This window comes from Acartia tonsa, chromosome 13 (assembly GCF_053477335.1).
Source record: "Acartia tonsa isolate MP-2025a chromosome 13, ASM5347733v1, whole genome shotgun sequence".
Classification (NCBI taxonomy): Eukaryota; Metazoa; Arthropoda; class Copepoda; order Calanoida; family Acartiidae; genus Acartia; species Acartia tonsa.
Genome location: NC_137272.1, coordinates 4,309,405 through 4,325,955, shown reverse-complemented (window position 1 = coordinate 4,325,955; position 16,551 = coordinate 4,309,405). Strand labels below are relative to the sequence as shown.

The 16,551-nt window shown below is 32.7% G+C and overlaps 1 protein-coding gene across 2 annotated transcripts in view; it reads left to right on the top strand.

The window, feature by feature from the left end:
* The first annotated feature begins 7,542 nt into the window (after positions 1–7,542).
* The window catches only part of LOC145303802 (sodium/potassium-transporting ATPase subunit alpha-like), a 66,889-nt gene continuing 57,880 nt past the window's right edge, over positions 7,543–16,551 (top strand). For both annotated transcript variants that reach the window (XM_080145423.1, XM_080145422.1), the window contains exon 1: positions 7,543–7,596. In XM_080145423.1, coding sequence (XP_080001549.1) covers positions 7,581–7,596 — 16 coding nt within the window. In that variant the 5' untranslated portion in view covers positions 7,543–7,580. The remainder of the gene's footprint in view (positions 7,597–16,551) is intronic.

The following is a 16,551-nucleotide window of genomic DNA, read 5'->3' as shown; positions in this document are numbered from 1 at the left end:
CGGGGGAAATTTCACTTTCTCCATTTAACGATAGACTGGCGCTAACTACACAACATATATCCAACTACTTCATATATTTCACGCAACAATCATTGATTACATAACAAGAGAACAAGATAGGTCAGTTTTATTTATCAGATCAGAATTAAATTAGTTTAATGTCAAAATAGGTATTGTACTAAATATTAAATAATTATATATTAATTAATATTCTTGTGTAAAATCTTTTCTTCTCTTTATGAATTGATTAATGTATGAATTCTAAATATCTTTTTTCACTGAAATCTTATTACGGATATCTTGATCGGACTCTGACAGTACGGTTCCTTGGATCGGTACAGGTCACCATTCGGAATTATATCTGCAGGCAGGCTCCTTCTTGAGCAATAACTTGCTGAGCAATGGCGTCCAATCTACTCACATGGTACTCCATGTTTTCGTTAGGATTATATAGAGTGATCACGAGTTCGGTCTCGAGGTAGCCCTGCTGATAGAGCAACCTGGCTACCTCTCGACGAACATCCTCACTGACACCATCACCGTTTCCTATATTGAGAAGCTTTTGATGGGTTACAGTTAAACGATCACGCAAGGGCTGCCAAATTTGCTGGAAGTCCTCTTCTCTAAACATTTTTTCTTTTGAATTATCGACAGTAAGGTTTAAGCTTAACTGAAACCATTGATTAAAACAACCAACGCGCGCACCTACGCGCCACGGTACAAGACACTCACACTCTTTTACTTTTACTTTCACCTTGGCCTACTTTCATCAAACCCTTTTTTTTTTTTTTTTTTTTTTCTTTTCTTTATCCTTTACAAAACAGAGTTTCTCAAACATCCTTTTTAGAGCAAATATTCTAAGCTTTTTATTTTTATACATCATTTCTCTTTTATTCATAATTAAACAGTTATATATATTGACGTCCACTTTCACGCCCATCTTTTCCTCCACGACTGTGCTCTTGAGACATCTTTCAAGAGATAAATAGTACACAAATGAACTTGTAAGAATTAACTTGATTTAATTGGGGTCAACGAATGACTAATAATTTTTAAGTTGAATTTCTTAAGGCACCGATAGATTGGCAACAGTAAAGAAACACCCCCAAATATAGTCTTTTAATCACTTCCCTTTTTACCATTTCCGGGAAATTGACCTCCCCAATTTGACTAATTATTCATTACGCCCACTTCTATTTCTATCTTTATTCAATTACATATTTATTGCAATGTTGTTTGTTTTAATTATAAAGTGACCTGTCACGTCGGAGGGAAACACAAAAAAGGGGTGATTATCCCATGCATTCTCTTATTCTCCAAACCACCTACAATTAACTTTTCTCGAAACAGTCTCTCCTTTTATCAATACAACTCTCTTCCTCTTTACTCTCCCTTTTTCTTTTGCGCAATTTCACCACCTAACCAACCCAAATTTTTCTTTGACATTCTCCGACACTTCTCATACCGCATCTTACACCCCCCTTTTGGGCACCGACAAAGCTTTAGAATAAACACCAATTTTTTGAGGAAACGAACAATTATTACTAAAACAACAGACATTCTTTACTTTTTTACAAATCTGCAAGAGTCAAATTAAGATAAAGGTTTTTTCGTATATTGATCTCTGCGCATACCTTTCCCTCTAATCATCATAAACTTAGCGTATTAACAATATAATTCCGGGAATTATTATTGAAATGATTGATAACACGTGGACCTAAACATTTTAACTAATTTTCATAAATAATTTTCAAATATTTTTGCAAATTTTAAACATACTCATTCACTCATTTACTTAATGTTTATTCAATGTTTATTCAATATTTAATATCTTCTCTAAATAATCTAAATTAGGATTACGTTTCATAGGTTTTTATCTTAAATGGTTTTTTTATCTTTAATTTTTTCAATTCTATTGATTCCTTTCTTACTATTTTAGACACTGGTTTATCTCTAGCATTAGTAAATCTACAAAAATTTTTCTTTTATTTTTTCTTTTATATTGCCTTAGATATATATCAATATTACTTCTGGATAAATACAAAGATATATCTATTTAGTTATTTTATTTAATTACTTAATAATAAATTTCCATTGTATCGCAATTACGTCCCACTCCCAACCCCCCGGGGCACCCGTCGCCCTCTCAAGTGATCCCCCCCACACCTAGGATCTCGTATCTCTCTTTGATGCTTGGTTCTGCCTCACGGGGCTTTCTCAGGATAAGGACAGACATACGAGTGAACTAACGAATACAGCCGTCGGCCCCTATGGGGTCACAATCACTGAGCGTGATTGAGGGAAGACAAATATTGTCCTCCCTCACGACGTATACTGTAGGAATTCTGGGTATCAAACATGCATATATAAACTGTTATTAAATATACTAAATAATTCATAATTACACTGTCTTTAAAGGGCGAATATAGGTTTGATATGATATGAGCTTATATCAAAGGTGCAATTACATAGTTTTAGAATATCTATGCCAAATTTAAAAATTCAAAAAAATCCTTAAGTAGATTTTGCAATTTTTGTGTTTACTTCAACATATAATAAATCAGATGGCCTACAAAATCGTTTATTTTAGCCCTTTACAAGACTTTCTTGATTAGTTTTCTTAAGTTTAATTGATTATTTGATTGGCATGCATCTTAAATGATAATTTAAATGTTTATTTTCTTTAATTATATACTATTTTATTCAAATTTTAAATAGCGTCAAAAATTTTGCTTTATAGTGCATCATAAAGATAAATATTAGGTTTTTAAATTTATTTTCTCTACTAAGATTTTAGATTGATTCATGATGAATACAATATATTTGTATAAAAATATATAATATGTAAAATATATTTACCCTATGGAGCCTGCGTAACAAACACAAACATGATGCAACTTTTAGCAAACAAAAGTAATATTTTAATTTTGAAATATTGTTTTAAAATTAGTTTTCAGCCCTCCCTTTTTCAATGTACCTTTACAAAATTATGTTATGAAAAATTTATTTGATCAAAAGTAAAAGTTGCAGCATCCTTTTTTTTCCCATTCCTTTCGTCTTCATTATGACTATGATTGAACAAAAGCTTTATAATACAACCTTTCGACGCAGCCTTGTGTGATGCAGGGATGTTTGCATTTCTTAGGGAACCACGCATGTTACGCGAATTGGTGTAATTATATCGACGAATCAGTTCGGTTTTAGGCTAGAAACGGACCTAATACAGTTAAATATGTTAATGTCTTCAAGTTATTTATAATCTATATAATTGCACGCTTGAAATAAGCTCATATCATATCAAACCTATATTCGCCCTTTAACATATATATTAAGTATATTAAATTGTACTCGTAATAAGGGACTGACCTTCACTAACCTGAGTGCCATTCTCTTTATAGTCGCTGGACTATATTATTAAAACATGCAATATTGTACCATTACAGAATTTTGAAATACATTATTATTATTCAAACCCCCCCTTTATGTACTGGATGTTCATTGGTACAGAGAATCTTCATACAAAATTCAGCCGTCTATCTTAAATCGTTGAGACTAACTGACTCAAGGAGAAACAAAGTGAAATATCAAGTAGTTTTTTTTCCACTAAAAGGATGAAAACATCCATAAGATTAAGTAGTAAAGCTGTTTAATTAAGCAATTTGATGTTTAACAACGCATTTGACAGATAGACGGGCAAGATAAATAAATGTTCATTCTCCAGTAGATTCTTCGGAGCCAAATTTAGCTATCTATCTTTAATGAAATCCGAGAAAAATATATGTATATATTTTAATTTCACGGTAACCAAATTAATCTAGCTGTTTTTAGTTTTTATGTAAATAAACAATTTTGAGTATACAATTGAGGCAATTTCCTAATTTAACGAACGGACATGCAATAAATATAGAAAATTTTCGATTAAAAAATACACGAAACCTCTAAAGGAGTGAATTCTGCTTCTTTTGACTGTCTACACCAAGCATCTACCTTATACATTTTTTAGCTGTAAAAAGTAATTTTAGAATGCAAATTAAAAGTGTAAGAAAAGTATATTTCAAAATTACTTTAACTCACTTAAATACTAGCCAAGGAGGGAGGGGACATTGGACTGTTTATTATTCTAGTCTCCAAAGTTTTATAATAACGTTTTCTTATTCGTTGATTTAACAACTTTGGAGACTTTAGTGAATTTTGTTTGGTTGATTGATTAGGTTGAGTGTTCAAACGTTTTAACCACTAATTTTAATCCACAGGGGTATTTTTATTATATTAATGGGGATGTATGTACAATAAGTACATCAATTTATCAGCCATTGTCTTATCCCTTTAGATCCCTGGTTTTAACTTTACATACAAATAACGTTTTTAACTCGTTTTACAAGTGTTTACAGTTAACTGGACAAAACTAAACTAATCTAGTGCTTATTATTAAATTATTAAGCGATAACATTAACAAGGATGACAACATACATAAGTAGCGAAGCTTAAAACGAAAGTTATAAAGCAGATGTTTAGTCGTAAAGGAGAGTGAAGATTATAAAAATAAAATTCACGAAAACTTTTTAAAGCAGATGTTTAGTCGTAAAGTAGAGTGAAGATTATGAAAATAAAATTCACGAAACCTTTTTAAACGTTCATGTTTTTTGAATGACCGACAGACTGACGGACCCAGCCAGTTGTATAATGGATAATAGGTTTTTGTCACCAAAACAATCAGCAGTTTATTCCAAATAGCGTTACGGATGAACCGCCAAAGTAAATTATAGAGTTAATTTGCTACTTAATGAGGGAGATAACAAAAAAGCACATAATTATAGCAGGAAGGGAGGGGACATTAGGCTGTTTATTACACTAGTCCCCAAAGTACAATGGCTTAATAACTTTGAAGACTTTTGATTGGTTGGTTGATTAAGTTGAGTGTCCAAACGTTTCAACCCCTTATTGTATTCTACAGAAGGGGCAATTTTGTGAAACATCCTTGGGAATGTACACTAATTTATTGTCCATTGTCTTATCCCTTTAGATCCCTGTAATTTTAGTGTGTACAAAAAAGTTCATAGATTCCACATTTTTTCCAGCTTACAATTTGTTTTCTATACTAGCGTCCCTAACATCTAGGAGATGTGTATTCGAAGGGTATGAAAAGCTGAAAAATAATAGCCTAAAACTACTTGACGTAAGAGAATTGGAAATAACATATCAGGGATCTAAAGGGATAAGCCACTGGCTGATAAATTGATGTATATTCCTGTAGTAGGTAGGTACGATTTATAAAGCATAGCAATTCTATAATCGTAACCAGATTGTCCGTAGGTCCATTTTGAATATGTTGATTTTTAAATTTTTTAGTCCACCACCCCCTTTTTTAACTTTAGTTTTAAATGAAATATTTTTTTGGGTGTCCCATTCCCAAGAAAATAGCTTAAAACCATCACAGGACCAGTAGGTATATTCCCTGAAGAGTAGAGCCCAATCGGTTCAGGGGTTACTGAGATCTTAAGCTTCAGAAAGACAGACAGACATCGGTCTACTTTGTATTTAGTTTAATAGAACACGATGTGTGTGTGTTATCCTATCCTATTATATAAAGAAGTAAGAATTTTTTTCTGTAGCGAAGGATCTCGCTAACCTGTGAACCCATATGGTTCTCCTTAACAATGAGGCTTCTTATAGGTCCTGAGATGGTTTAAGGCCATTTTATTTTTGTAAATAAGTCTGGGTATGGTTTTAGGCTATCCTTCGATTATAGAGCACCGAGATGCAAGGGGCGCAGCCGCTAGTATTTATTTATGATAAGATATTGGAATTAAAATTTAAAGACTATAAAATATTAAAAATAGAATCTATAAACCTTTACTTTTAATTTTTCATGAGCATGGCTTGTGCTGACGTAATTTCTAAATTTGATATTTAGAAATAATATTTCACCCTAAACCCTCAACCCCGCCACGTTCACCCCCCTCCCTCTAAAATTTTAATGCAAGCAGTTTTAAAGCCCCCCGGATCCCCCCTCCCCCCATCCTGTATTCATAAAGTTATTTCCGTTGTTTTTCTCCGATATTCACCAATCCCCCCTCTCCCCCCCCCCCCCCCCAACATCCTAAAATCCTTGACATGAAACCATGAATCAGGGGATAAGACAAATGATTAAAAAAAATCTTTTAGTAAATATTTTGGGATAGGGGTATATAACTGGGATCTAAAAATAGTGGTTAAAATGTTCATATACTCAACAAATCTAAATTCACTAAGTTGTTAAGCCAACGAGTTAGCAATTACGTTATTTTAAAATTTTGGAAACTAGTGTAATGAACAGCCCAAATTGTCCCCTCTTTTGGTATATATATATTAGGGCGGGTTCATATCGGAATCAGACAAAGAGGGGATATGCAACAGATAAAATTAACCTTTAAAACATTTCTGACCAAAAAAGAATTTTAAAAAATTGAGTTTTAAAACGCGACCACTAAAAAATACATTTGATTACTTATTAATATGCAAAGACGACATTTTGAATCAGAACTATGGCTTCATGGTGCTCCCTGGAAAGGCCTTGAGGAGCTGAATCAGGAACTTTTGCCCGTTTCAAAATATCTCGTTCCTAGCCTTAGAAATCACTAAAAAACTAAATTTTTAAAAGGTTTATTGAGAATTGTCCAATTTGTAGAGGTTTTTTAGATTTTCTCAGGCTAGGAACGAGATTTTTTGAAACGGTCAAAAGTTCCTGATTCTGCTCCTCAATGCCTTTCCTGGGAGCACCATGAAGTCATAGTTCTGATTCAATAAATGTTTGACTCCTATTTACAAATAGCTATACAATTGAATGTCTGGTCGTCAGCGGTTTTAAGACTTAGGATAAATTTTAAATCATCCAGCGGTGTATTATACTCATACAAAACATTTGCAGATCCCCGCTTTTGCCTCAGAAAAAAAATGTCCAAAATCGACCCACCCTAATATATATCGAAGAAAGAAGGGGGGAAAGACAATAGCAGAGGAATTAGTCTTCTTTCCAATGCTTTTAAGTTACAACGTTAGAACTTCGAGGGGAATATTTATCTATCGACTATTGTTCTCTCCCTCCCTGAATAAAATATTAAAGCTAAAAGTACAAGGGAAAGAGAGAGAAAAAAGATCCGGGGGAAAATATTGTCCCAAAGGCTTCGTGATCAAAATATAACCGGACATTTTATCCCCTTTCTCTTTTGTCTCACTATGGGAAAAAAAAGTTGCCTTGATAATAGCTGCTACTCTATAACTCTGATATGACGAACGGAGCATTCTTTCCAATCCTATCGTAAGATGTTAATTATAAAGCATTAAACAACGTGATTAAAATACAGAAAACTACACTTTTAAAACTTTTAGATTTTAGGAAAAGATTTTTTTTAACCTAATCTAAAATTTTTATAAGGAGAAAAAAAGCAAAACGTTTATAAATCTAAAGCAATAATTCACTGTGTTTCACTCTTATTCTCTCTCTCTCTTTCTCTCTCTCTCTTCCTGTCTCTCTCTCTCCCTCTTTCTCTGAAGAAAGTCCCTTTTGCTCCGAGAAATATTTGGACCAGTCGAAGTCAAACATGGCTCCGGCAAAAGGTAAGAATTTCTTCCGAGGGATATTTATTTAATAATCCTATTCTATTATATAAAGTAGAATCATGTCTATCTGTCTGTCCGTCTGTCTGTCTGAAGCTTAAGATCTCAGTAACCACTGAACCGATTGGGCTCTACTCGTCAGGAAATATACCTACTGGTCCTGTGATGGTTTTAGGCTACTTTTTAAAACACCTATAGCTTAAGATTTCGATTACCACAGAACCGATTGGGGTTCTCCATTTTAGGGAATCTTCTCAAAGGTCCCGTGATGGTTTTAGACTATAAAATTATGATATTTAGGTATTAGAATGGTTTTAGGCTATTCTTATGTTCCTCCCTACCATTTTGAATACTTTGCCCAAGATGCTAGGGGCGCAAAAGTGCTAGTTTTATAGATAAATAGATGGATAGAAAACTGGATAGATCTAAGATTGGTTTAACAGAAGAATAGATGGAAACAAATAGATTTAAAAGACTGTCGTCGAAATTTTTTTTTATATCGAAAAATCTAACTATTTTGGGTTTAAAAGTTTTGTTTACACAATCTTAATTGAAAATTTTGCATTTCTGTTATCCCCTCCATTTAAATATGCTCCTTTAGTGACTTCAATTAAGGTTATTATTTTGCATAAACTACAGATCTAAGTATAGATTTATATACAAACAAAACAACTACCTCCCTTTCTTTGATGACCTGTTTCGTTTGCTTCTAAATTATTTTCTGCTTCTTGGCTGTGTTAATGTAAGCGACACTATTGGTTAATTTTCAATGAACCAATAGAAAGGTTGCACAAAATTGATGCGATGGGGAGATACAGATTTTTTCTCCATCTAGTGTTTTACTCTAATGCATAAACTTTAATACTTAGTAGGAGTTAAATTTCTGTACTTCGATATAACCAAATCCTTTGGTTTATTCTATTATTTAAAGCTTAATTATAATAGAGAAGCAGATACTTGATATTATACTAGTGGCTTCACCCCTAGCCGCTAGGGGCTTTGCCCCAAGAGGTAATTACAGAAAAAAAGTCCCATTGGTGCTGCGACCACTACATTTTAAATTAACTGCCTAAAAAAATTAGGGGGGGGGGATTTTTTTCTTTTTTTTGGGTGGGGGAAGAAAATAGCCTAAAACCACCACAGGAACAGTAGGAATGGTCCCTTAAAAGTAGAATCTGATCAGTTCCGTGGTTAACGAGATCTTAAGGGACAGACAGACAGACGGACGGACAGACATCATTCTACTTTGTATTATAGATACTGTATAGTTATACAGAACATTTAAAAAAAAGTAAAATTGTAGTGGGACAAAGTGTCTCAAAAATTAGCCATGCAACATCATAAAAATGAGGGATAATCCAACTCTTTTTTTTAGAGGTTTCTTTCCCACTTCTTCTCATTTTTATGACGTCACAGGGCTGAATTTTGAGACTTTTTGTCCCTCTACTACAGAGCATGTAATCTTATAAGTTAGAAACTGATGATAGGGCCTAAGAAAATGACGTCATACTGGCCTACCATTAGTCAATTTAAATGTATACTGTCTATTTTTGGTCATTTGTATTGTGTGACGTCATATTTTTTTTGTAGGTACTATCATCCGTTTCAAGAAACAACAAATACTCTATTATATTAACTTTATATATAAATAACTAAAATGATTTAAAATTCCCACGTCATGACATGTCATCATAATGAAAACGATTTAATTCTAAACATATTTAGTAATTTTATACGTCATTACCTAATCTAACATTTTACTAACTTAATGGTTACACATTAACTTGTCATACCAGTTTAGGGAGGGAGGGGACATTGGACTGTAAAGTAAGTTACACTGATACCCAAAGTTTTTTTAACACGTTACTTATTTGTTAGCTCAGAAACTTTGGGTGCTACAAGTGTTAATGTTCGTTTGTCCCACCGTTTCAGAGCTTCGCTTTTAATAACAAGTTTAAATTTGCTACAATGAAGTAACGTCTAAATTGTGTAAATAAGGGCTCTGTAAATGACATCAAACTTTTTAACACAAACTCTTTAAAAACAAATTAAAGTTAAATAACAAACAAAGTCATTTGTTTCTGCTATAAGGGCTTTAATTATGTTAAATTCGGGAAAACAAACTACGTTTTAAACCATCTATTTTTTTACATTTTATATTATTACTAGCGACTACGCCCCCTAGAAGCCTCAAGGGGCACTTAATATAGGAAATTGAAAAGTTGACCTCATCCCATTTAAAATTTGAGTTTCAAAAGAGTAACAGGGCCTATAAGAAGCTTCACTGTAAAGGAGAACAATATCGGTTTAGCAGTTAGCGAGATCCTTCGGGAGAGACAAAAAACGCTTACTACTTTATATAGTAGGATAATAACTACAAATCAGAAATAAATGAAATATCCGATAGTATTTTTTTTGTCTAAAGCCTAAGATTTCAAAAACTTTTAAACTGATTTCTCAGTAAGGCACTAGTTCCAGAGATGGTTTTAGGCCATTTTCTGTTTTCCAACACATTCAGATAAATAGCTCTTTGATGAAAGGGGCGCAGCATATTATAAAAACATGTTTTTTTTTCTAAAGCAAAGGAGTTAAAATATATGACTGGTCCGATTAGGTCATGCTTTTTAGTAAGTTTCATATACAAATTCTTCTAAGGGATGAAATCCAAATCTGATTCAAATCTGATTCTGACAGACTAACTGACAAACACAACATAAAGTACATTAAGTCAGAGAGAGAGAGGGGACAATTAGATGTTTTTTACACTAGTCCCCAAAGTTTTATAATAACATTTTATATTCGTTGGCTTAGCAACTTTTGGGACTACAGTGAATTTTGAGATTTTGATTGGTTGTTTCATTAGATTGAGTGTTCAAACGTTTCAAATACTAATTTTAACCTATAGATGGGGCAATTTTGCGTATCATAATTGGGAATGTACATCAATTTGTTGAACATTGTCTTATCCCTTTAGATCCCTGATATAAAGAAGGTTCACAACTAAAGATTCCAAGTGAAGTATAGATAATGGAGTAAATTTAAATAAATTTAACATAAATCTAACTATAGTCTTGAACATAATTTTCAGTAAATACATATATTTTACGTGACTTTGTGCTTTTTAGTGGCAAAGCTACTCTATAATTTGAAATGTCCGTCTGTATGTATGGCAGAAACGTTTTTTGGGGAAACGTGATTTTCTCGGCTCCTTTTCAAGATAGACGCCTGAAATTTTTAGGGATTAAATAAGTTCACATTCAAATGTTTCATTAAGATTTGTGGATTAATTGTGGTAATAGATCGATTCACAGCCTTTTAAGTTTTCATGATTTTCTCAACTCCTATTCAAGATAGACGATTAAAATTTTCAGGGATTTAATTAGTTTACATTCTACATATTTCCACAAAGTGTCATTAGGTTTTGTTTGTTGGTTGGGGGTGCTGGATCGATTCTTAGATTTTCACGTTATAAATGTAAAAAAAGGTTTAGTGATTTATTTTAGTTTAGTGTTTATCTTTTATGACACTGCTCTATAGTTCATGTTTTTCCGGATGTCTATCTATAATTTTTTAGCTTTGCTATTTATGGAAGTTGTAATCCTTGTTTTATCAAAATCCATTTAAAATTTTACTTTAAAAAGCTATCGTTTATATTCTGATATTTAAGTATGCTCAGTTTTTAGAGTGTTAAATCTTAGAGGAGGTAGAATAGTGTTTCTTTAGGTGCCAGTTATTGATAATAGTCAGGGATAAGACAATGGATGATCATTTGATATACTTCACCAAGAACCCAGTAAAAGTGTCTGACTATGACGTCAGAAAAAAATTAACAATTAACCGATGAGAGACTGCTATATGTTTTACCATTGGTTAAATACAGTAAATACTGGCGTCTCATTGGTTAATTGTTATTTTTTTTCTGACGTCATAGTTAGACACTTTTACGAGGTTCCTTCACCAATAATGATGAACAAAAATGCCCCTGTGTAAATTACAATTATTGGTTGCTTTTAAGTTTAGATAAAAGCACCAAAGGTTTTTGAGCCAACGAATAAGATAATGTAATTATAAAAACTTTGGTTAAAAGAACAGATCTATAGTATAGATGTATATACAGACAACTACCTCCCTTTCTTTTTCAACGACCTTCTTCGTCTGCTTCTAAATTATTTTCTGCTACTTGGCTGTGTTAATATAAGCGATACCATTGGTTGATTTTCAATGACCCAATAGAAAGGTTGCACACGGTGGTTGCGATGGGGAGATACAGTTATTTAACCCTCTCTCCCTCTAGTGTTTTACTCTAATGGTACAAGTATAATTTACCGACCAATGTCCCCTCCCTCCCTGCTTATAATAAACGACTCTGGCATTTAAAACATTGATACATCTTACTGTCTGTGTTGTTCTTCCATTCTTACAATTTTACATATAGCTATTTTACGTTACTTGACAAAGTGTCTCAATAATCAGCCAAAATACGTCATAAAAATGAGGGATAAATCATGTCTTTTTTAAGGGGTTTCTTTCCCACTTCTCCTCTCATTTCCTTCATTTTAATGACGTCACATGGCTGATTTTTGAGACACTTTGTCCAGTTACAATTTAACTCTTTTGCAATAACTTGAAAGTAAATTTTGTTTTCAAAGGGAACAACTATGGAATACCTAACCTCTGTGGGGGCCCTAAACCCTCGGGGCCTAAACCCTACAACTTCCCCCACCCTATTTCAACAAATTTCAAATGAGAGGAGGGAGGATTTCCTGTGTTCGTTTAGTCACTTCGAGGGAAACCGCTCTATTTTTTTGTTGCAGTTTTGTGGGAAAGTTTGTTCCTCCTTCCTTGGAGTGTGTTAGCCAAAAATCATTAATAACAGTGATAGGCAGAGTAGGGGTGCTGCAATTTTTACCACTAGCAAAAATAAAGCAACTGTGTTTTTGACAAAAAGTGTGTGTGTTTTTGTCAATTTCGTTTTTAGTTGTATTTTTGTCAATATTTTTTTATCTACTGTCAAAATTACACATTTATTACTGTATTTTTGTCATACCCCATAAAATGCAGGTGTGACTTTTACAGTAAAACTGTGTTTATGCCAGTCAAATCAATGTGTTTATGACAGTATTATCACTGTATTTTTGCTAGTGGTAGCTCTGCCATGTACCCGCAGAGTATTAACTAAATCTTGAAGCCACCACTTCTTTTCTTTAGCCTAGGTACTTCATACATAATGTATGTCAATATGTCAGTTTTAAACGATCGACACATACAATTTTATGACGTCACATCTTTTAATTGACTTTTTCCCACTACAATTTTAATTTTAGTCATAAGAAGAAACTGAAAGACATTTTGTAGATTTGAGGGGTATTTCTCTTGGGAGGGCTAAGGTACCCTTCCCCAAATTCGTCATAAACCTTTGGAGAACCATACCGGTCCGGCGGTTAGTGAGATCTTAAGCTGCAGATAAAAATCCTATAACTCCTATAAAATGTTTACTGTTGTTTTATTTGGAAAAAAAACCTTCAAAAAGCTAGCATGATTATAGATTTCAACTAGCTCTTAAATAAACTAAAAAAAAGTCGTTCGACAGCTTTTGTTTGATGTAGCTCCGCTACGAGCAAAAGTATAAATCCTTGGTTTTGTTTGAGCTATGTAAATACGTCCTACAACTTTCAAGATTTTATATACCAGTAGGATAAATACAGGTGCGTATGTACTCCTGGAGGGTGTTAGATTTAAGATTATTGCAAAGGCTGGCTATTCTGGAGAGGGTCGTTTATACTTTTGAGGTCTCAAAGCAAAAAAATATTTTTCATCAATTTTCTCTATTGTAAAAATTGAAGCTTTTCTGAAAAGTGCCCCCCACCCTTATTTACGAAATAATTTTATATATGTTGAATTAGTTTTTTCTTATGCCATGTGGGACATCAAATTGGTCGAAAAGTTAAACCGTGTTTCATAGCCTTGAGTTCTTGTCTCATCATCATCTTTCCTCGACTGGGAAATAGAAAAAATGTATTTTTCTTCCCGTGAGACGTTTTTGGCAACGTATTTTATTTTTCAGTATTGCGTCGAAACCGCTGGATTAGAACCGGTTCAAAGCCATATAAAAAAATCATGTTTAGCAATGTATGACAGACAATTTTTTACAAATAATAAAATAAGTCATAAAATTGATAATCATTTTTATATCCGCAGAAAGTTGTCTGCGATAAATAAATAATATTTTTAAGAAGAGCAGCTATACTCTATAACCAAGGGTTTTTCGTCTTAAAAAACGCGGTGGTATAGAGCTATACTACACAATAAAAAACAAGCTTCAACAGTAGAATTTATATTTCGCTTCATTCTCAATTCTATTTGGTAGATTTTGTAAAAAAAAACAGCAAGTTTATATTAATTTAAATTTATGTTTTATTAAAATTAGGGTAAAATATTTATTATTGTTTGATGGAAAATAATTAAATAAAAAAAGAAAACTTTGCGCACGAATTAGCCATATATTTCTGTTCTTTTTCTATTGTAAAAATTCATAGTAACATTTAGGGTAATACATTTATTTCATGTATTAAACTAAAGTAAACTAATCTTTATTTAAAAAAATTAAATCATATATATTTCCTTTTATTATTATGTTAGTACGGAAATGCAGGGCTCGCCAGACGCGCGTCTTCCGCGTGTAAGCCTCAGTTAAATCGTCAAATTATAACTTTAAAAATCAGCTGGATGTCTAAACCTGTTCCTAACCAGACAGTCCATCTTTTAAATTTTTTTTGGTTACACTAGCAGATTTTAATTTAAGGCTTATACGCGGCAGTGCCGAGCCCTGCAAAAATGATAAGGCTTAAATGCAAGATGTCAAATGTTTTTATAAAGTCAAACCTACATAAATTTACTATATTTATTAAAATTATTAAAAGCAAAGCTTTTCTACAATTAGATTCAGTCCATACGTTCGTACATCCATCCGTAGCGGATAGCACTGATCGTAAATGAAGGTATGTTAGAATCGTTCTATCATTTTCAAACTGTGCTTTATCAAATTATGTTTCGAAAGTAAATACGGCATAAATTTCAGGGATCTAAAGGGATAAGACAATGGCCTAAATATAAATTAATGTACATCCCCAATGCTAATACACAAAATTACCTCTTGTTTAGATTTTAATTAGTTGTTGAAACAATTGGATACTCAACTAAATGGATCAACCAATCAAAATTCATTAAAAGTCCCCAAGATTATTAAGGCAGAATTAGAAAACTTTATAAAAGACTTTTGGGACTGGTGTAATAAACAATCAAATTATTGACTAGCTATAGTAGATAACATCATTTCTTTAATCATAATGTTTGACTGGCAGAAATTTTGGAGGCAAATTCTTGAGATGAAATATCTCTGCCTGGACAAGATACACAAACTATGTCGGGGAGGAAGGGGACATTGGACTGGAAATTATACACTAACCCAAAGTTTTATTACCACGTTATTTTATACCTTCGTTTAACAACTTTGGATACTTTTATTGAATTTTGTCCAGAGCTGGATCTTTAAATCATTTCAATGGAGCGCCAAATCGGGGTGAGCCAACTTTCCACCAATGAGAACACAGCATTTTACGAAATGCCGCGCTGTGATTGGCTGAAATTTGGCGCACCATTGAAATGATTTAATGATCCAGCTCAGATATTTCAACCATCAACAAGAAGGAGTAACATTATCATAATTATTGGTGAAGTGTTTCATTTTATCGGCCATTGTCTTATCCCTTTTAATCCCTGCGGGTGTGACAACTGCCAAATAAATTTGAATACCTTCCATGAAAAATAGTGTATTGTAGTATATCACCATTAGAGCTTTATTAGATTCACTATTGTTAGTTATTTCTATGGTCTGTTCGTCGAATGTCCATCTCTCACTTATCCATTTAAAACATGCTGATTTTTTACTTTTTGTATGTTTATTATGATATGTTTATTACAATTATCCTAATCATATGATTTTTTAAATACTGATTTCTATTAATACAAGGTACAATTTATAAGCGAAGCATCTCTATAATCAAGTCCTAAAAATTTAAGTATGTGTCCTTAAACAATATAATATATTTAAGCAGTTTTGCAACAAATTTACTTACAATTTTGTTCTGACACTCTACAAGTGTTAAAGTTAGTTTGACATTAGAACAGTCTCTTTTTAGAGAATTTTATAAAGTAATTCGCTTGATATCATAATAGTAAATGCACCCCTAAGAGCCAAGGGAGTGTTCTCCCTAAAATAGTTATAAAACTTCCATGGACCTAGGAGAAGCTTTTCTTTAAAGGATTATAGATTAGCTTTGCTCATAACATTGTACCTTGTTTCTTTAGGAATCAGTATTTCAAAAATCAGATTATTAGGATAATAAGTTCACATGAAAAATTGTTGTCACAAAAGTTAAAATTCAACACGTTTTAAATGGAGGTACGGACATTCTAGTAGCGATTATAGAAATGCTACGCTTTCTAAATTGTAATTAACTACTACAAGAATCAACATGCAAAGTTTCAAATTGATAGAACAACTCTAACATGCCTAAAGTAAAGATGAGTGAGAACTATCCGTTACGGACGGACGGACCGACCCCAATTGGACTTCGCTTTTAAAAATTTGCATCAATAATGTAGAATATATGAAATTTCTGATCATGGTCATTTTTTCCAATTTTCTGGCATATAAGAATAAATCAATAATAATACTTTGTATAGAGTATACATCTAAATCATCTTTACAGGGTGATCGCAAAAAAATCTGTTAAAGAAATTACATAAAAATCTTTTAGTTTTAATGTTAAAAACTCAATCTTACCCTTATAGTTAACCGTTAAAATTAATACTTTATTTTACCCAGTAATAATTGAAAAAAGTATATAGGAGCAAAAAAGTTGGGGTATAGTCCCTTTCGTGGCAACGCCTCTT